We start from the raw sequence: 27,812 nt of genomic DNA, 5'->3' as shown, positions 1-27,812 counted from the left end.
CACACGACATGTCACTCATACAGCTGTGCACTGTATCCCACGCCAACAAAATGTTATGTTCTCAATCACTCACTTACACATATACATACACATTCATTCTCATTTGACTGGTGCTCACTCCCTCTCTCCCCCGCAGCTTCACACCATTTGCCAACGGGCCCGAGGACACTCCAGATGAGATCCTGAGCAGGATAGGCAGCGGTCACTTCACCCTGACTGGAGGCAACTGGGATGCCGTGTCGGAAGCAGCGAAGGTACTGTAGGACTGACTAGGACTTGCTGGGTGACACAACTTATCACGCGATCATGCCGACCTGAACTGTGCTGCTTATATATTTTATTTTCGCAATGTAGTGAAGTGGGACAATGACTAAATGTATTTCTGTTTGGATTTCAAGGATGGAGGTGCAGTATATAATCTAGAACTCATCTAACCTCCCAGCTGTGTGTCTTTATAGGACCTGGTGTCTAAGATGCTTCATGTGGACCCTCACCAGCGGCTGACCGCAATGCAGGTCCTCAAGCACCCCTGGATTGTCCAGAGGGACAAGCTATCCAGCAGCCAGCTGCAGCACCAGGATGCCAAGCTAGTCAAGGTACTAGACTCATGCTATACTGTACACCAGTGGTTACCAAATGGGTCAATTCGTGATTGACTGGTCGATCGTCAGTCGTTTTGAAACACCATGCCCATCAGATGCAGGTACCATCAGTCCAGTAAAATAAAATAATTTACATTTATGCTCAGCTGTGCATGGCTGAGCAGCCGCACAAAAGCCTAAGATCACCATACGCAACTCCAAGCGTCAGCTGCCATTGAACCCTGGCGCAGTGGAAACACATTCTCTGGAGTGATGGATCACACTTCACCATCTGGCAGTCCGATGGACGAATCTGGGTTTAATGGATGCCAGGAGAATGCTACCTGCCCTATGCATAGTGCCACCTGTAAAGTTTGGTGGAGGTGGAATAATGGTCTGGGGCTGTTTGTATGGTTCAGGCTTGGCCCCTTAGTTCTAATGAAGGGAAATCTTAATGCTACAGCATACAATGACATTCTAGAGGATTCTGTGCGGTCAAGTTTGGGGAAGGCCCTTTCCTGTTTCATAATGACAATGTCCCAGTGCACAAAGCGAGGTCCATACAGAAATGGTTTGTCAAGATTGTTGTGGAAGAACTTGACTGGCCTGCACAGAGCCCTGATCTCAACCCAATCGAATACCTTTGGAATTAATTTTAAATCCGACTGTGAGCCAGGCCTAATCTCCCAACATCAGCTCCTGACCTCACTAATGCTCATGTTGTTGAATGGAAGGAAGTACCTGCAGCAATGTTCCAACATCTCTCCCAGAAGAGAGGAAAGGAGGGACCAACTCCATATTAATACCCATGATTTTGTAATGAGATGTTCGATGAGCACATGTCAACGTACTGTTAGCCATGTAGTGTATTTCTGCTGGACTCAGCTGACGATTTCATTACAGGTCTGAAAAGTTGGCATTAGAGCGCCATGTTGCACACGCATTGTCAATTGTTCTACCAATAGCACCATGTGACCTAAGTTTTTAATAGCTGCAACAATATTTGTCCTCAACTGTTGTCTTAACATTGCACTACCTCTTCTCTTCCCACAGGGGGCGATGGCTGCCACCTACTCTGCCTTGAAGAGCTCCCAGCCCACCCCGGAGCTCAAGCCCATTGAGTCGTCCTTCCTGGCCCAGCGACGTGTCAAGAAGCTCCCCTCCACCTCTCTGTAGAGCCACCAGAGAGAGACCATGAGCACCCTCAGACTCTAGCTAGAACATCAGCCAGTACAGGAACAAGTCACGGGACTGAAGAGACCGGTAGATCCCCTCTATCTAACCAGCCAAGGACCACTGACTACTCTACTGCTGTCTCCTTCCCTGGCAGTGATATCAATACTCTGCTGCAGTCTCCTACCCTGCCAACGACATAACTACTCTGCTGTAGTCCCTTCCCCTGCCAATGATATCGCTACTCTGCTGCAGTCTCCTCCCCTGCCAACTATATCGCTACTCTGCTGTAGTCCCCTGCCAACTATATCGCTACTCTGCTGTAGTCCCCTGCCAACTATATCGCTACTCTGCTGTAGTCCTCTGCCAATGATATCGCTACTCTGCTGTAGTCCCCTGCCAACGATATCGCTACTCTGCTGTAGTCCCCTGCCAACTATATCACTACTCTGCTGTAGTCCCCTGCCAACAAAATCGCTACTCTGCTGTAGTCTCCTGCCAACGATATCGCTACTCTGCTGTAGTCCCCTGCCAACGATATCGCTACTCTGCTGTAGTCCCCTGCCAACGATATCGCTACTCTGCTGTAGTCCCCTGCCAACAAAATCGCTACTCTGCTGTAGTCTCCTGCCAACGATATCGCTACTCTGCTGTAGTCCCCTGCCAACGATATCGCTACTCTGCTGTAGTCCCCTGCCAGTGATATCGCTACTCTGCTGTAGTCCCCTGCCCTGCCAACGATATCACTACTCTGCTGTAGTCCCTTCCCCTGCCAACGATATCACTACTCTGCTGTAGACCCTTCCCCTGCCAACATTATCGCTACTCTGCTGTAGTCCCCTGCCCTGCCAGTGATATCACTACTCTGCTGTAGTTCCCTGCCCTGCCAGTGATATCACTACTCTGATGTAGTCCCCTGCCCTGCCAGTGATATCACTACTCTGCTGTAGTTCCCTGCCCTGCCAGTGATATCACTACTCTGCTGTAGTCCTCTGCCCTGCCAGTGATATCACTACTCTGCTGTAGTCCTCTGCCAGTGATATCACTACTCTGCTGTAGTCCCCTGCCAGTGATATCACTACTCTGCTGTAGTCCTCTGCCAGTGATATCGCTACTCTGCTGTAGTCCCCTGCCCTGCCAGTGATATCGCTACTCTGCTGTAGTCCCCTGCCCTGCCAGTGATATCACTACTCTGCTGTAGTCCCCTGCCAGTGATATCACTACTCTGCTGTAGTCCTCTGCCAGTGATATCACTACTCTGCTGTAGTCCCCTGCCAGTGATATCACTACTCTGCTGTAGTCCTCTGCCAGTGATATCGCTACTCTGCTGTAGTCCCCTGCCCTGCCAGTGATATCACTACTCTGCTGTAGTCCCCTGCCAGTGATATCACTACTCTACTGTAGTCCCCTGCCCTGCCAGTGATATCACTACTCTGCTGTAGTCCCCTGCCCTGCCAGTGATATCAGTAGTTAATCTTTCCTCTGGATTGGCTTCTGGGCATGGTCACTTGGATGTCAATCAACCTGGACTAGCAACAAGACATGGTTGGGGATGAGGGGGCAGTGGGGTAGGGGCAGGTTATGACAAATTTCTTAGCAGTATATTTTGGATAAAAGGTATGTGTGCGTGAGTTTGAGACAACCTGCTACCACGGAGGACGTTGATGATCATTGAGGATGTTTCTGTTGTGTTTTTTGTTCTGCTGTCGTTTTGATTGGCTCTGCATCTCCCCTCAGCATCGCTGTGATTGGCTGTCGCTAAACTCTCTGCATGTCTGTCTGTTTGGTGTGACGTTCTCTCTCTCCAATTGATCAGCTTGCCAAATCGATTTGTGTGTTTTTGCTGTTTTACCATTGAAAGCTGGAAGGGACAATGGCACAAAACGAGATCACAGTCATCACTATCATTTTCCTACATTTTGAATGAACATTAAAAGAAAGAAAAACATTTCGCCATAAATGCCTCTCGTTTTTGAGACTATACTGGAACTAGGAATTCTGGGTAATGTAGTCAATGCTAATGTTTTTTCCAGGCCGAATGTCTCACTCTCCATTGCATGACTTGTCCAGGGAAGGGTTCAGAAAGTTGTTTGCATGGTCTGGTGCAGTGTGGCGTCATGTTGCTTTGTCCTTCTCTTCTCTTTTCTTGGTGACATTTCCGATCCTGAGAAGAAGAAAAGATTTGAGATATGGCCAAATATTTTTATTGTAAAAAAAAAAAAAAAGAGAGAAAATAATATCTGTAATACCACTAACAGGGTGGAATGTTGAAATCTGTTTTTTCATTGTGTTTTCTTCTTGGATATGCCTATTTTGAATGTCGTCTTTCTTGTATTTGCTTTTGTTGTTGAAAGGCATGTTGAACGCACACACACACTGTTGGGGCTTCCATAATGGACTCTTTCCCACAGCCCTCTGTGTTTCAATGTCAAGTATGGTGAGAGTGATTGTCAAAACGATTGTACTGAGCACTCAAATGCACACTCTCCCTTAAAGATATTCTCCCGTACTTTTGTATACTTTTTAACCAGTAGTTAAGTAGCTCCCACGAGCCAAAAATGGTCCCGAAAATGGCCGACCACGTCATTTCTCTTGCTCTGCTGGGTTTGCTTCTTGCTAGTTGTCAGTCAAATGGTGAGGGATTGAAGCTCATTGGCTGAAACTCAAATAATTAATAGGGGGCTGGCCCACACGGGGGTACATGTAGGGAAAATGGCACTGCACAGCTTCCAGAAAACTGTCCCTTTCAAACTCTGGGTTTCGTGGCTAACTGAGGTAAGACTGTAATTCTGCTCATAGATTATGCATGTATGAGCTACACATTGATACATCAAGCCCAAAGCGGGAGATTTAAAAAAATACTTACCAGTCGCCAAAGTACCCGGGCATGTCTTTAAGGTCTCTAAAGTATATTGGTTTTACATAGACAATCCTTGACAGGAATATTTTTTAGTGCTTTTCTGATTTGATTGGCCTGTCTGTTGGTCTTAATCAGGACATAAAGTAAATCTCCACAGGTCCTTTCTGTCTCCTGTTCAGTTTGACATTGTCTGAGTAGAAGTGCCGATCTAGGATCTGTCCATATCTTATTCTATACAGACACAACTATCTAACAGACACAACTGCTGATCCTGGATCAGCACTCCTACGCTGAGACGCATTGTGGATACGGGCCGTGGACTCTAGTACAGTATAGGTCACAACAACGTCTTGACTAGAGGCTCCTATGGGATAGTACATGTTTGCGTGGCTATGTTTTTTTGGTAGCTTTTAAATTCCTTATTAAGGGCCGAATTCCTAGACACAGTATCTGCGTTGAACATGCTTTTTAGTCTAGGACTTGTCCGGGAAACTGGCCCCTGCGCCTACAGCAGAAAGATCCTGCAAGTTTATGTAGGCTTGGATCTTTAGTCTTAGATAAGTGATGCATATCTGTAGAAAGGTTGGGATAACTCTTTCTATGGGAAACGCATTATTAAGAAGAAACAGATCAAGATGAAGGGAAAGTTTGACTAAAACAAGAAATAACAGCTACCACCCACTGAGACTCCTCGTAGTAACAGTAACCCATCTGCTATAGTAGCACAGTGACATTACTACAGTTGCAAAGTATGAAAACCCCTTTCATCTCAGATCAAGTGGAATACATAGTTATGTTTATTTTGTTTTAAATCAAGTTCTCTATCGCTTTATTTGTATTTTTTATTTAACCTTTATTTAACTAGGCAAGTCAGTTAAGAACAAATTCTTATTTACAATGACAGCCTACCGGGGAACAGTGGGTTAACTGCCTTGTTCAAGGGCAGAACGAGCTACAAAGGTTGAGATTAAATGTTTAATTTACTATGATGATATTTACCTCTTGTCTGTTCTATGTTGTTGTACCTTTCCTTATAAGGGTCCATAAACACTTCTCGTGGCAAAAACACGATTCACCAATGAATTGCAACCTAACTCGGACACGTCCCATGATTCTGCCATCTAGAACCAATGAAATTCCATCTTTGCTGCCATAGTTTTTTTCTGCCACGACCAGTGTGTTTGGACCCTGAAGTGGGAGCTTGCTTTGGTATGGAACTATTCTATGTGTTTGTTCCTCTTGCTTTGTATTCCCTTCCTTCCTGGTTTTCCATGTGAGTCGGGATGAGATGGGGTAGTTCACTCTCATCTGCCATTGCAGCAGTGGGTATTCAGGCCTATAGGGAGTTCTGATGAGATGCCTTTCTATTAAAACACTTTTCTCTGCGCTGATCGAAGACTGCTCTGTGTCAGCTGTAACATTTTCTGTCATGTGTGCATGTATGTGGGCTTGAATAATATGATAAAAAACAGCAGATCGTGGATACGACCAAAATTGCAAATACTGTGGAAAAGGGTTTTTGCAAAATCCTTTTTAAATGGGACTTGTCGTGGTCCTATATTCTTGTCTGTATGATTTTCTACTATTTTCATGGACCAACCCCTTTAGCATAGCACCCCATATTATTGGCATATTCAACAGCGTTTAAGAAATATATTACCTTCAACAGTGTTATCTTGTGATCAAGCCATCAATGTTTTGTAATTATTGTGTCGTAAAAATGTTAGCTAACGGGTTAGCAATTAGTAGTATTTTCACTGAAATGTCAAATATACGTTCAGCTTTTTGATACTCGGTTTACCCAATAACTAAAAAAGTCCTGTATTATCGGCATATGGTCCCCAGTTATTGGCCACCTAACTATTTTGTTTAAAAAAGACAACCTTGTATCCAAAGTGTTTGCGGGATAGTTGGCTAGCCTTCCGGTTAAAAAAACAAACAATTAGTTGCCTGAAATCCGGTATCTATATTTGAGGTAAAAAAGTTGATATTAAATGACGTGGGGTCAAATTTTACAATACATTTTGTGGGACACGCTGTATATGTAACTTTTTTTGAAAACTCAACTTAAATTGCAATGAAAATCGGTGTTCAGCTAGCTAGAATGGTGTCTTTAGTTGCGAAACGTACCGTTAGTTTCCAGTCCTTTTTAAAATTTTAGTTAGCTAAGTGTAGTGTTCTAGACCCTGTGCTGTATTGCTTGACAAGAGTGGTCCTTTTTAAAACAGACTACAGTCGTGGCCAAAAGTTTTGAGAATGACACATATTATTTTTCACAGTCTGCTGCCTCAGTATGTATGATGGAAATTTGCATATATTCCAGAATGTTATGAGTGATCCGATGAATTGCAATTAATTGCAAAGTCACTCTTTGCCATGCAAATGAACTGAATCCCCAAAAAACAGGACCGTCTCCTAAAGTTGATTCAGCTGTGGGATCGGGACATCACCAGTACAGAGCTTGCTCAGGAATGGCAGCAGGCAGGTGTGAATGCATCTGTATGCACAGTGAGGCGAAGACTTTTGGAGGATGGCTTGGTGTCAAGAAGGGCAGCAAAGAAGCCACTTCTCTCCAGGAAAAACATCAGCGACAGACTGATATTCTGCAAAAGGTACAGGGATTGGACTGCTGAGGACTAGGGTAAAGTCATTGTCTCTGAATCCCCTTTCCGATTGTTTGGGGCATCTGGGGAAAAAAGCTTGTCCGGAGAAGACAAGGTGAGCACTACCATCAGTCCTGTGTCATGCCAACAGTAAAGCATCCTGAGACCATTCATGTGTGGGGTTGCTTCTCAGCCAAGGGAGTGGGCTCAACCGCAATTTTGCCTAAGAACACAGCCATGAATTAAGAATGGTACCAACACATCCTCCGAGAGCAACTTCTCTCTACCATCCAGGAACAGATTGGTGATGAACAATGCCTTTTCCAGCATGATGGAGCACCTTGCCATAAGGCAAAAGTGATAACTAAGTGGCTTGGGGAACAACACATCGATATTTTGGGTCCATGGCCAAGAAACTCCCCAGACATTAACCCCATTGAGAACTTGTGGTCAATCCTCAAGAGGCGGGTGGACAAACAAACAACCCACGAATTCTGACAAACTCCAAGCATTGATTATGCAAGAATGGGTTGCCGTCAGCCAGGATGTGGGCCAGCATTTAATTGACAGCATGCCAGGGCGGATTGCAGAGGTCTTGAAAAAGAAAGGTAAACACTGCAAATATTGACTCTTTGCATCAACTTCATGTAATTGTCAATAAAAGCCCTTTGACACTTATGAAATGCTTGTAATTATACTCCAGTATTCCATAGTAATATCTGACAAAAAATATCTAAAGACACTGAAGCAGCAAACTTTGTGGAAATTAATATTTGTGTCATTCTCAAAACTTTTGGCCACGACTGTAGGTGTGCTATGCAAGCAGAAGAACACTGTGTTCATCTCACTGCCTGTCTGCAGCACACAGTCGTGGCCAGTACACTCTCATATCCTCCCCGCCTTCGCAAAGGTCCTCAAATGTACTCAGACCAGCTCCTGTGATAGACCTCTGCTGCAGACACACACGCACACACACTCCCAGGTGTCTGAAGGTAGCGTCGAGCATAGTAACACCATCCTCTCATCTACTGCACCATGCCATTCTGCTATATAACACTCACATGTCCTGAACACACACGCCTGAAACGGAGTGAAACATGCTCTCGCCTAAACAAGAGTTTAATATCTCCACATAATTGACTACTTCCTCTTGCACATGCTTCTGTACAATTACATAAACTCGTAACGTGTATATAAACAACTACACAATACGTTATTCTGTTCAACATCAAATATAACAACTGTCTCCCTCTGACACATCCCATCAGTGCACTTCACACCTCAGTAAAACTACCTCTCTCTAGCCTCCCACACACACACTCAGCCCAACCTGTAACAGCTGCCGGTAACTACCGGTTCCCGGTATTGATTACAGTATGTGCATCTGAACCGAGGATGGAGAAGCCATCATCATCTGTCCTGTCTGTCCAAGACAGAACGGCGGCTCCCGTTACATTAAATTGGTCTCCTCTCTGAAAGACTTTCTGGACTTCCTCCCAAAAATCACCCTATTCCCTATTTAGTGCACTACTTTGGAACCGGGCTCTAGTCAAGAGCAGTGGTGGGAGTACTAAACTGTCCAACTTTGGTGAAAGTATAGAGTACATGCTATGCATCACATTTCCTATATTAAGCAAATCAGATGGCACAATTTTCTTGTTTTAAACATTTACGGACAGACGGGCACTCCAACACTTAGGCAGTAGGTATGATAATGTTATATTGATAGGTGCGTGATTTAGGCCATATTACTGAAAGTGTTCATACCCCTTGACTTAATCCACATTTTGTGTTAATTGTTTTGTTTTTACAAATTCGTTTTGAATTACTGACTGTCTAAACAGCAAGTTACAAGTGACCAAATCAGATGTGTGTTCAGACAGCAGTCATTTGCTGACAAGGCTATGCTAGTTGTCATAGTAACACTGTGTGTGTGTGCGTGTGCTGTGGTGCAGGCTGATTGGTGGTGGTCCTTGTGCTTCCTATCACTCAGAAGTTATGTAGCAAGCTAAGGTGACAACGTTGTCATGGACGTTTCCCAGTTGCTTTGAATGTTCAAAATGATAGGGTAAGAACAAAACGTTTAAAGCCTCAGAGTCCTTTTTGCCTAGCCACAGCAGTCCGCTAGCTAGCGTAAACTCACCCGATTCCGTACAAATGTGCGCAACCTCGACATTCAAACGAGGTTGCAAAGAAAACTAATGGGACTGTAGCGACTGTGTTGACATCAAAATCTGGGGTGTGAACTACGTTTCTATTCAAGCGTTGATCGACATGGTAATGGCTCAATAGTATTGGAGAAAAGTTTAAAAAACGGACCCTCCGTTACATCGGGACGTGTCATGTCGTAACGTACAGCACGCATAAAGCAACTATTTCTGTCTTACAATCTCTCTCCACCAGGTGTAGCACTTCTCATCGTTTAAAAACAAGAAAGGGACAGGAACAGGGTAAGGGGGATACCTAGTCAATTTTTGCGTCATCACTGCAAGCTATCATGACTCTCAAAAGACAATGTTGACTTCTGAAGATCACTTTAGCACGGCCCTAAAAACCTGATTCAAATTCAACACAAACCTTCAATTAGGTATGTAATGACACATTATATAAACTCTTTATAGTGTTTTATTTACATTTTAGAGGTGATAAGGTGATAAGTTGGACAGATCGAGTGGGAAAAAAAGCAGGTTCTCCACATCTCTCCTTCTCACTATCACGCATTAGTTTCGCTTCCCCACCCGCCATTTAATAAAAGACCCGACGGAGCTCATTACCTTCTTGAATCATGCAGAAACGGGCAGCGTGGATGTCTCGGCATGGATTTTGTTTGGAAAGGAGAGAAATTGTGCTTTACCAATAGTATTGACATTACAGTTGTTCTGGAAGTATTACGTTTTTTTGGGCGCTAAAATAAGGTCAATTGTACGGACCAAGGCGATGTACAAAAGTGAGTGAGTTTACGTTCGCTGTTTATCTTAATAGCACATTCACTCATTTGTTTGTAAACAATTAACAAGCTAGTTAACTACCACATGTTATTGTCAAACTGTCAACTGAGCAGCTAGCAAAGCTAGTTAACTACCACATGTTACTGTCAACTGAGCAGCTAGCAAGCTAGTTAGCTACCACATGTTATTGTCAAACTGTCAACTGAGCAGCTAGCAAAGCTAGTTAACTACCACATGTTACTGTCAACTGAGCAGCTAGCAAGCTAGTTAGCTACCACGTGTTATTGTCAAACTGTCAACTGAGCAGCTAGCAAAGCTAGTTAACTACCACATGTTACTGTCAACTGAGCAGCTAGCAAGCTAGTTAGCTACCACATGTTATTGTCAAACTGTCAACTGAGCAGCTAGCAAGCTAGTTAACTACCACATGTTATTATCAAACTGAGCAGCTAGCAAGCGGCAAGATTTGCCAAACAGTCTAAAAAAAACTTCAGGGCAAATAAATCTGATTTGACCGTTCAGATGGCTAGGAATCAAAATATGTATCTGACTTCAAACCACGTCCCCACTTGTGCTATGTCATGATATATAGTGCCTTCAGAAAGTATTCACACCCCTTGACTTTTTTCAAACTTTGCTGTCTTAATGCCTGAATTTAAAATTGAGATTTTGTGTCAAAGTGGAATTGTGTTTTTAGAAATGTTTACAAATTAATAAAAAAAATGAAAAGCTGAAATGTCTTGAGTCAATAAGTATTCAACCCTTTTATGGCAAACCTAAATAAGTTCAGGAGTAAAAATGTGCTTAAGTCACAAGTTGTATGAACTCACACAAGTTGTATGAACTCACACAATTATCTGTAAGGTTCCTCAGTCAAGGAGTGAATTTCAAACACAGATTCAACCACTAGACCAGGGAGGTGTTCCAATACCTCACAAGGAATGGCACCTATTGGTAGATGGGTAAAAATAAAACAAAAAGCAGATATTGAATATCCCTTTCAGCATGGTAAAGTTATTAATTACACTTTTGGATGGTGTATCAATACACCAAGTCACTATAAAGATACAGGTGTACTTTCTAACTCAGTTGCTGGAGAAAACTTCTCAGGGCTTTTCACCATGAGGCCAATGGTGACTTTAAAACAGAGTTTAAAAGCTGTGAAAGGAGAAAACAACTGAGGATGGATCAACAACATTGTAGTTCCTCCACAATACTAACCTAAATGACAGTGAAAAGAAGGAAGTCTGTACAAAATACAACTATTCTGAAACATGCATCCTGTTTGGAGTAAAGCACTAAAGTCAACCTGCAAATAATGTGGCAAAGAAATGAACTGTGTCCTGAATACAAGTGTTTATGTTTTGGGCAATTACAACACATCACCAAGTACCACTTCATGTTTTCAAGCATGGTGGTGGCCTGCATCGTGTTATGGTTATGCTTTTCATCGGCAAGGACTAGGGATAAAATAAAAAAAAATGTAATTAAAAAACCAGTATTGCGCTAACCACAGTCAAAAACCTAGAGGAAAACCTGGTTGTCTGCTTTCCAACAGACACTGGGAGACAAATTGACCTTTCAGCAGGACAATAACCTGAAACACAAGGCCAAATATACACTGGAGCTGCTTACCAAGATGACATTGAAAGCTCCTGAGTGGCCTAGTTAGTTTTGACTAAAATCGGCTTAAATCTATGGCGAGACTTGAAAATGGCAGTTTAACAATGATCAACATCCGACTTGACAAAGCTTGAAGAATTTTGAAAAGAATAATGGGCAAGTGTTGTCCAATTGAGGTGTGCAAGCTCTTGGGGCCCAATTCCGACTTAGGATATTATGTCTTTCTTACGCACTTCTCAGTACTTGGTATTCAGACTTACCTTATGGTGTGTTAAGGGCTTTGCAGGCATGGTTCTCTTGTGTGTGTTGAATAAATGTATTTCAACTGCTGAAAACCCTCCCACTTGCGGGCCAACAGATTTTCTTGTGTTTTCATTCAATGGGGTATTCAGTACATTTATCTTAAGACATTCCTTTAAATACGGTGCACTTTTTTTAAAATTCTTTTTATTTTTAGCCCTTTTTCTCCCCAATTTTGTGGTGTCCAATTGTTTTAGTAGCTACTATCTTGTCTCATCGCTACAACTCCCGTACGGGCTCGGGAGAGACGAAGGTTGAAAGTCATGCGTCCTCCGATACACAACCCAACCAAGCCGCACTGCTTCTTAACACAGCGCGCATCCAACCCGGAAGCCAGCCGCACCAATGTGTCGGAGGAAACACTGTGCACCTGGCAACCTTGGTTAGCTCGCACTGCGCCCGGCCCGCCACAGGAGTCGTTGGTGCGCGATGAGACAAGGATATCCCTACCGGCCAAACCCTCCCTAACCCGGACAACGCTAGGCCAATTGTGCGTTGCCCCACGGACCTCCCGGTCGTGGCCGGTTACGACAGAGCCTGGGCACGAACCCAGAGCCCTTAACCACTGCGCCACCCGGGAGGCCCTAAGGTGCACCTTTTTTGATTAGAATTTTGTTGACAGAGTAGAATATATCGAGAGAACAGGTTCTGAAGATAGGGATCAATGCAAGAAAGACATCTAAATATATGCATATTCGTCTGTTTCGGCACCAACTGGTAGATTCTTGTGGATTTAGGCCCATTTTATGATTTGGAAAGTATGAATCACTAAAGAATGCAAAAACATTTGGAGTCTTTACACACAAATATTGATGAATCAAAACACTGGTTTGATTCATTCTGAAAATGTCCACATTCAATTCTTAGTGTATATAGAATTATAATGGGGAGAATAGTGTACAATAGTAGGCTATACCCTCGTCTATTGCCTGCACTATTTATGCAACTGCTATGACAAGGTCCAAATATTGAGCCATGCGTCAGGTTCAAACTGTTAAGGCTTGGTCTGCGCTCAGCACCATAATGATTTATTTAGCCTAAATGTTTTTGTTTTTTATATTATCAACTTTAACTTACTAATGATCCTCATCATCAACCACACGGCCGCGACAGTGTTTACAGAGGAAGCAAATGAAGGTAAACGAAACAATGTACTTAAATGAATGATAATGTAGGCTACACCAACTGAAGGGAAGTAACAGTAAATTGGCAGTTGAATTTGTGTGGTTATTAGGCCTACTGGCGGTCGATACTGATAGTGACTAATATTTAACATGATAAAAATAGGAAGCGGAGAAAGTCGGGGTAGCCTATAATTAAGACATTAGAGAGTGCCCATCCCTGCAAAATTAAAGGCAGTACAATTTAAATTCTGCATAGTCTTCACTTTTTTTTATTTTTTTTTACTGTGGGCGAGTTGATATGTTGATATGCTTCAGTTTGCTGCCATATGAATGGTTTCACATTCGTCTCCAGTGATATTGAGGTAAAATATATCTAAAAACAAGTGTCATTTATATTTATAATTCCTTTATCCAAATGGATTACTCATTCACCCAGCTCTTCTTAATAGCTCTTATCCAGTTGTAAATATCAGTGCAGAATAAAGTAGAAGCTTTTCCCACTTGGAGCTGGTACGTTTGCTAGACCTTATTCATGGTTTATTCTCACGTAAAGGTGGTGGAAATATTAGGGAATTGGGTGAGAATATGTCGTATCTGCAGACACACCTCTGCCACCCAGAACGAATAGCTTAAGTTTGTCAGAATACGCATAGAGAGAAAAGTGTATAAAAAGGGAACAACGTTCTGTTTACGCGTTCTTAACTCGGGTTGGAATCGGGGCCAAGACTTACCCAGAAAGACTCACGGCTGTAATCACTGCCAATGGCGATTTCTAACGTATTGAATCAGGTGTGTGAATATTTACGTGAATTTGATTTCTGTACTTGTTTTCCAAATAAATGTGCTAAAATTTCCAAAAACATGTTTTCACTTTGTCTTTATGGAGTATTGTGTGTAGATGAGTGAGGGAAAAACATATATTAAATCCATTTTGAAATCAGTCGAACACAAAATGTGGAATCAGTCGAGGGGTGTGAATACTTTCTGAAGACACCTGGACCACCTATTGATGAGCCTTTTTAAGTGACTCAGGTGTTAAATGAGGTGGAAAGGAGTTCCACTTTAACTGGAGTTTAACTGGAGTTTCACTTTAACCACACTTAAAGTACTTAAGTAAAAATACTTTTTTTTTGCAGTTATTTGTGCTGTACTTTACTAATTATATTTTTGACTTTTACTCTGCTACATTCCTAAAGAAAATAATATACTTTTAACTCCATACATTTTTCCTTGACCCCGAAAAGTACTCGTTACATTTTGAATGCTTAGCAGGACAGGAAAATGGTCCAACTCATGCACTTATCAAGAGAACATCCCTGGTCATGTCTACTGCCTCTGATCTGGCAGACTCACTAAACATGAATGCTTCATTTGTAAATGATGTCTGAGTGTTGGAGAGTGGCCTTGGCTATCCGTACATATAATAAAACAAGATATTGTGGCGCCTGGTTTACTTAATCGGGATCGGACCCTTTTTTTTTCACCTAAAATGACATTCCCAAATCTAACTGCCTGTAGCTCAGGACCTGAAGCAAGAATATGCATATTCTTGATTCCATTTGAAAGGAAACACTTTGAAGTTGATGGAAATTGATTTAAAATATATATTTGTTTTTTTATTATTTCACCTTTATTTAATAATGTAAGGAATTAGAACATATTTATAATCTTACTTTTGATACTTACTATTTTACATTGAGCACACAGTCATGCAATCTCCATTGACATTCAATGTCGCACCATCACAGGATGCCACTTTTATTTTGCTGAAGCGTGTAACACGTCAGCAAAATAACTGTTTGTCGGGAGCTTCATGAAATGGGTTTCCATGGGCGAACAGCCGCCCACAAGACTCCGATCACTTGCAATGCCAAGTGTCAGCTGGAGTGGTGTAAAGCTAACCGCCATTGGACTCTGGAGCAGTGGAAACACGTTCTCTGGAGTGATGAATCACGCTTCACCATCTGGCAGTCCGACGGACGAATCTGGGTTTGGCGAATGCCAGGAGAACGCTACTTGCCCCAATGCATACTGCCAACTGTAAAGTTTAGAGGAGGAATAATGATCTGGGGCTATTTTTCATGTTTCGGGCCCCTTAGTTTCAGTGATGGGAAACTTAACACTACAGAATACAATGACATTCTAGATCATTCTGTGCTTCCAACTTTATGGCAACAATTTGGGGAAGGGCCTTTCCTCCCCAAACACAAAACGAGCATTTTTATTGTTCAAGTACAGATAGTACTTCCCCGTTTCACACATTTTTTTTGAAAATGTTCTTCTGTTATGTGCCTACTAAACACTGTGTGGTTTCAAGGCAGCGCTAGACAGGAGTGTTAATTGTCCTGCGGAAGAGTAATCATGTCTGAATGTCATAAGATGCAGCGTGAAGGCTGCCTCTGTCTCCTCCTGTCTCTGTGTGGACAGCATTTCTCCGTCTCTGTGTGGACAGCATTTCTCTGTCTCCTCCTGTCTCTGTGTGGACAGCAGTTCTCCGTCTCTGTGTGGACAGCAGTTCTCCGTCTCTGTGTGGACAGCAGTTCTCCGTCTCTGTGTGGACAGCAGTTCTCCGTCTCTGTGTGGACAGCAGTTCTTGGAGATGTAGAGAGCACTAACACCTTTCACTCCAAAACAGTAAAACGTCACATTTTTGATACCAGTACATACTGTACTATCTAGTATCTACTGAACAAGCAGATTTAATGGGTGTTTTATGCAGTTGGTTTATATTGCTCTTTCTGGCTGATGTGAGCTGAATTCTGATTGTGCCTCTTAAAAGCTTTTGTTAGTGCTGCATTACTGCATACACAAGCATGAAAAAATATGGACTTCTCTTTCTCTCTCAGCAGGTTATGTGTCTCCAGTTCCTCTGCAGTCCAGCCCAGTAACGCTCCCTCAAAGTAGAGCATACTCTGAAACTGTACACACAGGCACTGCTATCCCTATGAGCAAAATATGTTTTTTTTTGGTTGAAAATACATATTTTTAAATGTCTTGTGCTCACTGTGATGCAGCCAGCATGCACAACAAGGAAATGGGAAGGCCTATTAGACCTATTTGGAGCAATCGGGGTCAAGCACTTATTTTAATACACAGATGCATGTTACTACAAATTGTATCCCCAACTATCATGCTTCTGATGTTGTAATGGGTGCAACAAGCCATTACTGAATAACTTGCTTTCATACAACCCAGTCCTTCCACCAACGTGACATCTTACTACCAAGACACTACCATGCATTCCATACACCCTAGCTGCCAATGGAGTATCCCGGCCACACCCGTGACCCTCTCTCCCCAATCCCCAATCAGACCTCATGATGCACAATCGAGGGCGTCCTGTCGGGCTCTATCACAGCCTGGTTTGGCAACTGCACTGCCCTCAACCGCAAGGCTCTCCAGAGGGTGGTGCGGTCTGCGCAACGTATCACCGGGGGTAAACTACCTGCCCTCCATGACACGTACAGCACCCGATGTCACAGGAAGGCCAAAAAGATCAAGGACAGCAACCACCTGAGCCGTGGCCTATTCACTCCGCTATCATCTAGAAGTCAGTACAGGTGCATCAAAGCTTGGACCGAGAGATTGAAAAACAGCTTCTATCTCAAGGCCATCAGACTGCTAAAACAGCCTCCACTAACTCAGAGGCTGCTGCCTACATTGAGACCCAATCACTAACTCAGAGAGGCTGCTGCCTACATTGAGACCCAATCACTGGCCACTAATAAATGGATCACTAGTCACTTTTTAACAATGCCACTTTAAATAATGTTTACAGATCTTACATTACTCATATCACATGTATATACTGTATTTTATACCATCTATTGCACCTCAGCCATCGCTCATCCATATGAATATGTACACATTCTCATTCACCCCTTTAGATTTGTGTGTATTAGGTAGTTGTTGGGGAATTGTTAGATGACTTTTTAGGTATTACTGCACTGTCGCATTAACATCTGCTAACCATGTGTATGTGACCAATAACGATTTGATGATGATGATGAGGATGCAATTCCCTCTATCCAGCAACTGCTAAGTCACTCCATCCAACTAGCACCAACAAACATAGGCAGAGGAGATTCAACTAATCTGGGACAGAGTGTCTGTGTATGCACAGGGAAGGATGGATGCAGGGAAGTATGGATGGATGCAGGGATGGCTAAGGGATTGAGAGCAGGCTTTCAGGACTGTGTTTTAGTGATGGAGAGGTGGGGGGGGGGGGGGGGGGGGGGTGAGATTATATCTGAGATGGAAGAGGGACATTGTAATACTGTAATGCATCCTGAATTATCCTATCAAGAGCCTTGTTTAGTGTGTGTGTGTGTGTGTGTGTGTGTGTGCACCAGTCTTTCATAACAGGACAGGATCCGCCTTACGTATCCCTCTGGTTTGCTTGGCTCACACACTAAGCCACGGATGGACACGTTGTTGTTGATGGTAGCAGTGTCCACCCACTGAGCACAGACGTCAATTCAACGTCTAGTCCATGTTGGTTTAACCTAATTTCATTGAACCAACATTCATTCACCCGTGTGTGTGTGTTTGAACTCTTGGCAACCTGTCCATGGGTTAGATGATTAGCTACTTTTAACTGTGTTGTGCAACCAACCACTGGTGGCTTCCCAAACATTAAGCTAACTACAGGATGACAGGGTTAGAGTAAGGGAAATTGGAATTATAATTTTTATTTTACCTTTATTTAACTAATTGACATGGAACTGACCCTAACCGTGCAGCATGTGCACTGCAAAACCCACCAACCAACCCCAGTTAATCCTAATATCACTCACTCCCAAAACCCACCAACCAACCCCAGTTAATCCTAATATCACTCACTCCCAAAACCCTCCAACCAACCCCAGTTGATCCTAATATCACACACTCCCAAAGCCACACAAGCCCTCCTTTAGCCTCTAGCCCTCTTTCTCTCTCGCTCTCGTTAAAGTAAGGGCAGTAGCGGTAGCAGCAGTTGATAGATTGTTTCTGATGTCATGCAGATCCGGAGATGAAAACTGTGGCTGAGTGAGCACCATCTCCCATTTCCACCCACCCAATCATGCTCAGTCAATTGCCACTAGCGTTACTCATCCAAGGTAGTAGGTTTTAAAAGTGGCTATTTAAAGTAACACTCTCGCTCCCACCCTCACTACCACTATGAACCAATACTGTATGTACCTCCACCCCAGATCGATCTCACTCTTTCCCTGTTGTGTTATTTTCCACCTAGCCTGCCATGACTGAAAGCATCTGGTCAATAACTGTCTAGACAGCTATGGTGGCAGCAAATGGAACCAACAACCGAAAGCATCCATTAGATACCTGAGGTCAAAATAACCATGGCTACCGCTTAATCTTTCTCATGTATACAACAGTAGCCTCAAAATACTTGTTTGAAAAGTAATTGAATTACCTGATTTAGTATTTGAACACAGGTCTGAGTAGCTTATGTAGTAGTGTGTGTTTTTAACGGACAACAGCAGGTAACAGGATGTCGGTCTCTGAACGTTGTTCTAGATCTGGGCCCATTTATTAATAACAAAGCGTCTCAGACTGCTGATCTAGGATCAGTTTCACCTTTTTAAGATCATAATGAATACGATTATATAGATCAGCTTTCCTACACTGAAACGCTTTGTGAATACGCCCCTTAGGTGCTCTGAGTTGACGGATGTTTTGATAAAGGTGCACTGGTTGTTACATATTCTATGGTATGACCCTTCCTCCTCTTCCTGCTTCACTTCTTCTGTTGTTTAGTGTCATCTTCCTGCTTCACTTCTTCTTCTGTTGTTTTAGTGTCATCTTCCTGCTTCACTTCTTCTTCTGTTGTTTAGTGTCATCTTCCTGCTTCACTTCTTCTGTTGTTTTAGTGTCATCTTCCTGCTCCACTTCTTCTGTTGCTTTAGTGTCATCTTCCTGCTTCACTTCTTCTGTTGTTTTAGTGTCATCTTCCTGCTTCACTTCTTCTTCTGTTGTTTAGTGTCATCTTCCTGCTTCACTTCTTCTGTTGTTTAGTGTCATCTTCCTGCTTCACTTCTTCTGTTGTTTAGTGTCATCTTCCTGCTTCACTTCTTCTTCTGTTGTTTTAGTGTCATCTTCCTGCTTCACTTCTTCTTCTGTTGGTTTAGTGTCATCTTCCTGCTTCACTTCTTCTTCTGTTGTTTAGTGTCATCTTCCTGCTTCACTTCTTCTTCTGTTGTTTAGTGTCATCTTCCTGCTTCACTTCTTCTGTTGTTTAGTGTCATCTTCCTGCTTCACTTCTTCTGTTGGTTTAGTGTCATCTTCCTGCTTCACTTCTTCTTCTGTTGTTTAGTGTCATCTTCCTGCTTCACTTCTTCTGTTGTTTAGTGTCATCTTCCTGCTTCACTTCTTCTGTTGTTTAGTGTCATCTTCCTGCTTCACTTCTTCTGTTGTTTAGTGTCATCTTCCTGCTTCACTTCTTCTTCTGTTGTTTAGTGTCATCTTCCTGCTTCACTTCTTCTTCTGTTGTTTTAGTGTCATCTTCCTGCTTCACTTCTTCTGTTGGTTTAGTGTCATCTTCCTGCTTCACTTCTTCTGTTGGTTTAGTGTCATCTTCCTGCTTCACTTCTTCTGTTGGTTTAGTGTCATCTTCCTGCTTCACTTCTTCTGTTGTTTAGTGTCATCTTCCTGCTTCACTTCTTCTGTTGCTTTAGTGTCATCTTCCTGCTTCACTTCTTCTGTTGCTTTAGTGTCATCTTCCTGCTTCACTTCTTCTGTTGCTTTAGTGTCATCTTCCTGCTTCACTTCTTCTTCTGTTGTTTTAGTGTCATCTTCCTGCTTCACTTCTTCTGTTGTTTAGTGTCATCTTCCTGCTTCACTTCTTCTTCTGTTGGTTTAGTGTCATCTTCCTGCTTCACTTCTTCTTCTGTTGTTTAGTGTCATCTTCCTGCTTCACTTCTTCTGTTGTTTAGTGTCATCTTCCTGCTTCACTTCTTCTGTTGGTTTAGTGTCATCTTCCTGCTTCACTTCTTCTTCTGTTGTTTAGTGTCATTCCTGCTTCACTTCTTCTGTTGTTTAGTGTCATCTTCCTGCTTCACTTCTTCTGTTGCTTTAGTGTCATCTTCCTGCTTCACTTCTTCTGTTGCTTTAGTGTCATCTTCCTGCTTCACTTCTTCTGTTGCTTTAGTGTCATCTTCCTGCTTCACTTCTTCTGTTGTTTAGTGTCATCTTCCTGCTTCACTTCTTCTGTTGTTTAGTGTCATCTTCCTGCTTCACTTCTTCTGTTGTTTTAGTGTCATCTTCCTGCTTCACTTCTTCTGTTGTTTAGTGTCATCTTCCTGCTTCACTTCTTCTTCTGTTGTTTAGTGTCATCTTCCTGCTTCACTTCTTCTTCTGTTGCTTTAGTGTCATCTTCCTGCTTCACTTCTTCTTCTGTTGTTTAGTGTCATCTTCCTGCTTCACTTCTTCTGTTGTTTAGTGTCATCTTCCTGCTTCACTTCTTCTTCTGTTGTTAAGTGTCATCTTCCTGCGTCACTTCTTCTTCTGTTGTTTAGTGTCATCTTCCTGCTTCACTTCTTCTTCTGTTGTTTAGTGTCATCTTCCTGCTTCACTTCTTCTGTTGTTTAGTGTCATCTTCCTGCTTCACTTCTTCTGTTGTTTTAGTGTCATCTTCCTGCTTCACTTCTTCTGTTGTTTTAGTGTCATCTTCCTGCTTCACTTCTTCTTCTGTTGTTTAGTGTCATCTTCCTGCTTCACTTCTTCTTCTGTTGTTTAGTGTCATCTTCCTGCTTCACTTCTTCTTCTGTTGCTTTAGTGTCATCTTCCTGCTTCACTTCTTCTTCTGTTGCTTTAGTGTCATCTTCCTGCTTCACTTCTTCTGTTGCTTTAGTGTCATCTTCCTGCTTCACTTCTTCTGTGGTTTAGTGTCATCTTCCTGCTTCACTTCTTCTGTTGGTTTAGTGTCATCTTCCTGCTTCACTTCTTCTGTTGGTTTAGTGTCATCTTCCTGCTTCACTTCTTCTGTTGTTTAGTGCAAAGTAATTACATCTCCCGAACACATCTCCACATCCCTCATCACCACAAGATCACAGGAATCTAGAGGTGTGACGTGTCTTCTGTTAGTGAGGAAACCATTCAGCCTCGCCGTTAACTTCTCGTCTTGTATTCACATGGTTGGGTGCTGTACGTGCTCTATATGCCACTAGCTTCATGTGTTTGTTAGCAACAGTAAGGCGTTTCCTTATTCGTTTATATCAAAATTAATAAATAATTCAACCTTGAGTTAAAGCAGATGGCTTGATCAGCTAGCAGGGGAATGGACCAAACAGATGGTGCAAGGGTGTCTGATCATTCCTCAGGTGGTGTGTGTGTGGGGGGGGGGGGGGGCGCAAATGACTGCTGGATAAGGGATCTGAGAAACTGAATCTACTGGGTTACATTTGTCATGGAGCTGGTTCAAACAATAAAGAAATTACATTTCAGGGCCAGACGGTGAATGACAGGAGGGGGAATAGTTGGAAAGAGGGATAAATGAGAGAGGGAGACAATCTGAACACCACCCCTCCCTCCTCCACTTGCCATCTGATGTCGAGACTGCGTTGCTATGGGCAACGAGCAGAGTGGGAGAGAGGAGGATGGATTGATCCCAGCTGGTGGGAGGGAGAGAGGGCGGAGAGGACAACGGCTCACACAACACACACACTGAGCCAACCACAGAGAGGAGAGGAAAAGGGATAGAATATATGTTATCCGTCTTCCTTTTCCTGTTGAAGCAGACTAAGGGCATTGGACATCGAGAGGGGCAAGCAGCCAATCGGCATTCAATGGGGAGCAAGCAACCAATGAGGGGCGAGTGGACTCCTCCCCATAAAGCGCTGTGCTGAGCCCCGATCCTTTATAAATGAATGGAGAGGCTCTGAGGCAGCACACTGCTCTCCCACAGAGCACTAGAATCAACAACAGCAGCATAGACGGATGCTCGCACCCAGCCATGAAGAAACGCCACAGACAAGCACATGCCGCAGACACCACAGACGACATGGATCCCCACCATCCCCCTGAGGCCTTGGCGCCCCCTCTCACCCTCCCTTTCTCAGCCTCCGGCACCCTGGCCCTCCCGCTCCCATCGCCTGCCACCCGACGCTCCATCTCTATGGGCGACTTCAGGCGGGTGACCACGGCCCTGTACGGCTCGGAGCCCCCCTCGACGGCTACCACAGCCCCCTCCTCCAAGATGGTGACCCCCAGCTCTAGCATGGAGTTTGAAGCGGCCCGTCGGCGCCTGCTAGAGATGGAGGAGCGCCAGCGGGTCATCCGGGAGATGGAGAGACGCCTGGAGGAGCTCCGGGAGGTGTTCGTGCGCTCGGAGCAGGAGGCGGTGGAGCATGGTGAGGTGTTGACCCGCATTGCCTGCGGCGCCCAGCAGGGGGAGATATACGCGGCTGAGAACAGCGAGCGGCTCAAGAAGGGGCTGCGATTCAGGAAGCACCGGCCCACCATTGTCTTCTCCTCCATGCTGGGACTCCGTACGTGTCTTCCCTGGCCCGTCAAGCTCAAATGACCCTTAAACTACAGACTGACGCCATTCCCAAACTGTCACCCCTCCTTGAGGCTACAACCCCCCCCCCCCCCCCCCCCCCCTTGAGCTCTTATTGATTCCAGGAAGCTGGCCCTCTTTGGACTAATGGGTGTATATTGTATGTCTGGGATGGTTTGGAGGCCATGGGACTCACATGGTAAATCTGTAAAACTAAAAGTTGTTTTATGAAACCATACTTGTACAAACGCAACAACAACGAAAATGTAATCGCTTCGATGTGGTTGGTCGATTCTTTCTTATTTGCTTTGTGTTGAAAGAAGTGGGAATGACAGAAGAAGAGTCACAGTGCAGGTATTGGAGCGTGAGGTAGAGAGAAGTGAGGGTTACATAACAAAGCCCGGGCCTACGGGATGGGGGAGAGCGTTGAACAATCTGCCTTTTCAACCCACTGGAGTAGGAACAGAGGAGCAGAGTGCAGTTGAGGTTTCACTTTCTTTCTTTTTTTTGCTGCATTGTTTTGTAAACCCGGGGGGGGGGAAGGGGGAGTCAGAAAGAATGGTTGGTAGAGGGCCTTGGGTGACCGCAGGGTGTCGAAGGGCAACGTGCCTTGGCATTCCCCAGCACACTCACTATATCTCCCAGCCAACTCATCTTCTGAGCTTCAAAGGTCAAACCCCCAGTGGAGTAGTAGTCTGCTCTCTCAGGACATGAGAAACCAACCAGGTCCTTCTGGGACGCTTCCACCTGTGGCCTATTCTTTGTCGCCTGGCAACCCAGGCCTAACTCACCTTCCAGAATGTATCCGACAAACATTGTGTCCTTTTGGAAAACAAGAGGTTCAAGAACAACTTCCTTTTCTGGTTCATTTGCTTCAACTGGACCTGAGCGATGGACAATGGCGCTGTTTGCAAAACTGTGTTCGTTTGACAATGGCAGAGCTGGCCTCCTCAATGCTTTTACGGTTGATGAAATGTTTGAGGATTGCGTTAGCCATGCCGTGGCCAGCGAGACAAGCACAGGTAGGGTATATACTGTGTAACAAGATGATAGGCTAGCTGAGAGACGGAGGGTGGATGATTTGTGCAAAGGGATGACACTCAGTCACGTGAGAGGGAGGGGTTAAAAAGACGATTAAACAGCAAACAGACATTTTAATATTATTGACGTTATTGCATCAAATAAAATCAAATGTAGTTTTGTCACATACACATGGCAAGCAGATGTCATTGCGAGTGTAGCGAAATGCTTGTGCTTCTAGTTCTGACAGTGCAGCAATATCTAACAAGTCATATCTAACAATTTCACAACTACCTAATACACACATCTAAAGGAATGTAATTAAGAATATATAAATATATGGATGAACAATGTCAGAGCGGCATAGAATAAGATACAGTAGAATAGTATAGAATACAGTATATACATATGAGTAATCAGTACTGCAAGATATGTAAACATTATTAAAGTGACGAGTGATCCATGTATTGAAATGGCCAATGATTTCAAGTCTGTATGTAGGCAGCAGCCTCTCTGTGTCAGTGATGGCCGTTTAACAGTATGATGGCCTTGAAATAGATGTTTTTCAGTCTCTCGGTCCCAGCTTTTGATGTACCTGTACTGACCTCGTGTTCTGGATGATAGCGGTGTGAACAGGCAGTGCCTCTGGGGTGGTTGTTGTCCTTGATGATTTGTTTTGGCCTTCCTGTGACATCAGGTGCTGTAGGGCAGGTAGTACCCCCCCCATTGGACATTTTTGCTTAGTTCATAAATTATAGTCCACTGTATAGGCTTACATATCGATTAGGGTAAATTACTGCCTGTTATTTGTAAGCTAGACAGAGACTAGAATAATTCCTATTGTATGCTTCAGACCCAAACACCTTGTATTTTTCTATGAACATGTATTATTAAATTATACTGGAAGTCTACAGGCTACAAAGGTTCGTCATTAAATGCCTTATACATTGTATGTGTATATACTAGTGTGAGGATGGAGTCCTGTGTAGCTCGGTTGGCAGAGCATTATGCTTACAGCACCAAGGTTGTGGGTTCAATTCCCACAGGGGACCAGTATGAATAAAGTATTCAAATGTATGTCACTCCGGATAAGAGCGTCAATGCGAAATGACTTAAATGTAAAGTAATGAATTCATGACCATTGATCTAACGATGACAACCAGAACACCAATGTCCATGTTGGAATACTTTGAAACTCATGCAATATTTTCAGCGCTGTACTTTTGTTGTTGTTACGTTTTGCTATGAAATACTAAGTTTCCTAAAGAGCTCTGGGCCCACACGCAGAATGAATGTATTGTTTAAATGTGTTTCTCAATAAATATTGTTCCCTTAACTTGTTAAGGGCCTGTGGTTGAAAATACGATTCTCTGTCTGGATATCTTAACAAATCTCGTCTTAAAATGTGTTTAATTAAATGGATCCTCCTTACTTCAGGGTTATCTGAATCATTTCCCTCCTCTCTGCACAATTGAGTTGCAGGGACACATTTCCCCTTGAATGTATGACCGATTGAAGGACAGATCGGCAGAGTCAAATACAGTATCTTGGTTAGCCACATTTTCAGAGGCTTCCATGATAGACATTCGCCTGATCCACAGTCCTGACTGCCGGCGTTTTGTTTAACATCAAACAAAATACATGGTAGAACGAGGCTAGATGGGCATAGCCTGGTCCAGTCCCATATCTGTTTGTGGTGTCTTACCTTTTCTTATAGTCAATGTCGGACAGCATAAACCGATATGGGACCAGGCTATTAAAAACATGCAGCTGAGCCAGAACTGGCAATCAGAACTGGTTTAAAAATAGCCTAAAATAATATCAAGCGTTCTGCATCAACCACCGGTCCAAAACAAGTTTTATGACAATATTACCATTCTGTAAATGAATGTACTTATCTTCTATTGTGTTAAATTGTTCATTTGTGATGTGAAAGTGTTTCCTTCTGTTAAAATTAATGTAAGGCTGCGTTTACACAGGCAGCCCAATTCTGATCCTTTTTCTGACAATCGGTCTTTTGAACAATCAGATCTTTTGCCCATAATTCGGCAAAATATCAGAAATTGGCTGGCTGTGTAAACGCAGCCTAATAGTCCTAAAATATATGTCATTTTGAAACCGGGTTTAATCAGTTTATTTTAAATTATATAATGTTCTTCATTATTACATTTCCATGTTGACCTTAAATGCGTTTAGATGTATTAGAAGCTCTACTGATAAAATGTGTTCTCCTTAACTTAGATCAATTTGAAAACATGCTCATTGCTTTGAATAAGGCGTTTGCATTCCAGAATGTTTTGCTAAAGTGACAAATTGCTTGTAATACATAATTTAATCATAGGCTTTAGTGCAGAGTTTAAACAAATGAACAGTGTTCTGTAAAGGCATGAAAAATTGGCTTTTTTTTTACATTGTTCAGGACAATTTGTTCTCGGTTCTGTCAGAGAGGGACTGATGGTATACTGCTAGTTGGGGGAGAGAAAATGAATTAAGGCAATCTGGAATGTGGTCTATTTTCCCGGAGAGTGTGTGAGAATGCTTATTGCTTACCCATGCACATTTTGACATTTAAATCAGCTCTTACATCTGTTGGGCAAATGTCTCTTTTCTCTCTCCTCTCTCTTTCTCTCCTCGCTCTCTCTCCTTCTCTCCTCCCTCTCTCTCCTTCGCTCTTCCCTCTCTCTCTCTCTCTCTCTCTCTCCTTTGAAGTGACGCATTTGGCCTGTCACGACTGGTACAGAGGTAGTAGTCTGTCACCTTGGAGCACCAGAGCAGAAAAACAGAGCATGCTCAGCATAACTGAAATGGCTCATGACGTAATGACATAATGAGACGATCCATGCATCCTGCAGAGAGGAAGCCAAGGGACCTGATAACAAAACACCCATAACGCTGCTGGAAGCATCAGCAGACAAACGCCAGACGTGACATGTGTATTCTATTCTGAATGAAGAACATCCTGGGTTGAGCTTGTTACAATACCCATATTAAACTTGAGTTATAAGATGGGACGGTGCTGAACGTGACCGGTACCAAGTGTGTCGAGAGACCCCATTGACCAATAGGATGCAAGATCTTCCATCATGCGTCCAAAAGATTGGCTTCTCCTTGGAATGTCTGATGTTCAGGATTTTGTCCTGATTTGTGATCTGTCCTGAAGTGAAGGCTTTAGTGAAGGCTTTAGTTATTTGGTGCAACTCACTTTGCCTGTACAGTCCACTCTGAATAATGTATGTATTGGTCATGATCTGGATGAGGGAGCCGTACCTTCTCCAATGGGTCTGGATGTACTGTATAATAAACATTGACAGGAAATGACATCATTACTGTGTTGGCCTCATTGCCCACCAATGACAGCAAGATGTTGAAAACATGCATATTCAACCAGAAACACATTTTTTTAACATATTTTGCTCATAGAGAAACACTTTAGGCCTAATACCTGTTAGTTTAGAATTCTAGTCATGTTTGTCCCAGAGTACCATGCCTGGTTTCTCCATGATGTTGTGTATCTCCTGTCAAGAGAATCAAAAAGCATTAATCTGTAATATCGTTGTGTCATTCACATGGTACATCAAAGCTATGAGACTACAAGGTAGCAATCTGACTGCAGCGTCCACATTGGCAATATGATTTTATCAAACTTCAGTATAAAATCATTATTCATCTCCATTTAGATGCTAAAAAATAATAGTAATAAAATAATACATTTAATTTGTATAGAGCTTTTTATTACACAGTTCTCCAAGCTCTACTGAGGAAAAAATACAATATACTGTATATAAAGTAAGAATAATGGGTTGCTGAGGTCGGTTGACTATGGAGGCCAGGTCATCTGATGCAGCACTCCATCACTCTCCTCCTTGGTCAAATAGCCCTTACACAACCTGGAGGTGTGTTGGGTCATTGTCCTGTTGAAAAACGAATTATAGTCCCGCTAAGTGCAAACCAGATTGGATGGTGTATCGCTGCAGAATGCTGTGGTAGCCATGCTGGTTAAGTGTGTGTTGAATTGTAAATAAATCACAGACAGTGTTACCAGCAAAGCACCATCACACCAACTCCCCCATGCTTCACGGTA

General features: G+C 43.2%; 2 protein-coding genes across 9 annotated transcripts in view; both read left to right on the top strand.

Moving 5' to 3' along the window:
• Positions 1–6,005, top strand: part of LOC110498390 (ribosomal protein S6 kinase alpha-1) — a 96,141-nt gene extending 90,136 nt beyond the window's left edge. For all 7 annotated transcript variants that reach the window (XM_036955148.1, XM_036955147.1, XM_036955149.1 and 4 more), the window contains 3 exons: positions 137–254; positions 459–596; positions 1,635–6,005. In XM_036955148.1, coding sequence (XP_036811043.1) covers positions 137–254; positions 459–596; positions 1,635–1,757 — 379 coding nt within the window. In that variant the 3' untranslated portion in view covers positions 1,758–6,005. The remainder of the gene's footprint in view (positions 1–136; positions 255–458; positions 597–1,634) is intronic.
• Positions 6,006–13,056: 7,051 nt separating this feature from the next.
• Positions 13,057–27,049, top strand: LOC110498169. Of its 2 annotated transcripts, none has more exons than XR_002469787.2 (2): positions 13,057–13,225; positions 26,441–27,049. XR_002469787.2 is itself a non-coding variant. In XM_036955144.1 (2 exons), exon 1 carries the CDS (start codon positions 22,076–22,078, stop codon positions 22,733–22,735), a length of 660 nt encoding a protein of 219 aa, XP_036811039.1. In that variant the 5' UTR covers positions 20,244–22,075; the 3' UTR covers positions 22,736–23,733; positions 26,441–27,049. The 2 variants fall into 2 exon arrangements, 1 of the variants encoding a protein (XP_036811039.1); XM_036955144.1 differs by lacking the exon at positions 13,057–13,225 and adding an exon at positions 20,244–23,733.
• The last annotated feature ends 763 nt before the right edge of the window (positions 27,050–27,812 follow it).

The sequence above is a fragment of the Oncorhynchus mykiss genome, chromosome 19, assembly GCF_013265735.2.
Source record: "Oncorhynchus mykiss isolate Arlee chromosome 19, USDA_OmykA_1.1, whole genome shotgun sequence".
NCBI lineage: Eukaryota > Metazoa > Chordata > Actinopteri > Salmoniformes > Salmonidae > Oncorhynchus > Oncorhynchus mykiss.
This window is presented reverse-complemented; position numbering and strand designations above follow the sequence as displayed.

Bases quoted from the DNA above. Each gene is read 5' to 3' on its own strand.
- LOC110498169 (XM_036955144.1), top strand. From the start codon at position 22,076: ATGAATGGAGAGGCTCTGAGGCAGCACACTGCTCTCCCACAGAGCACT.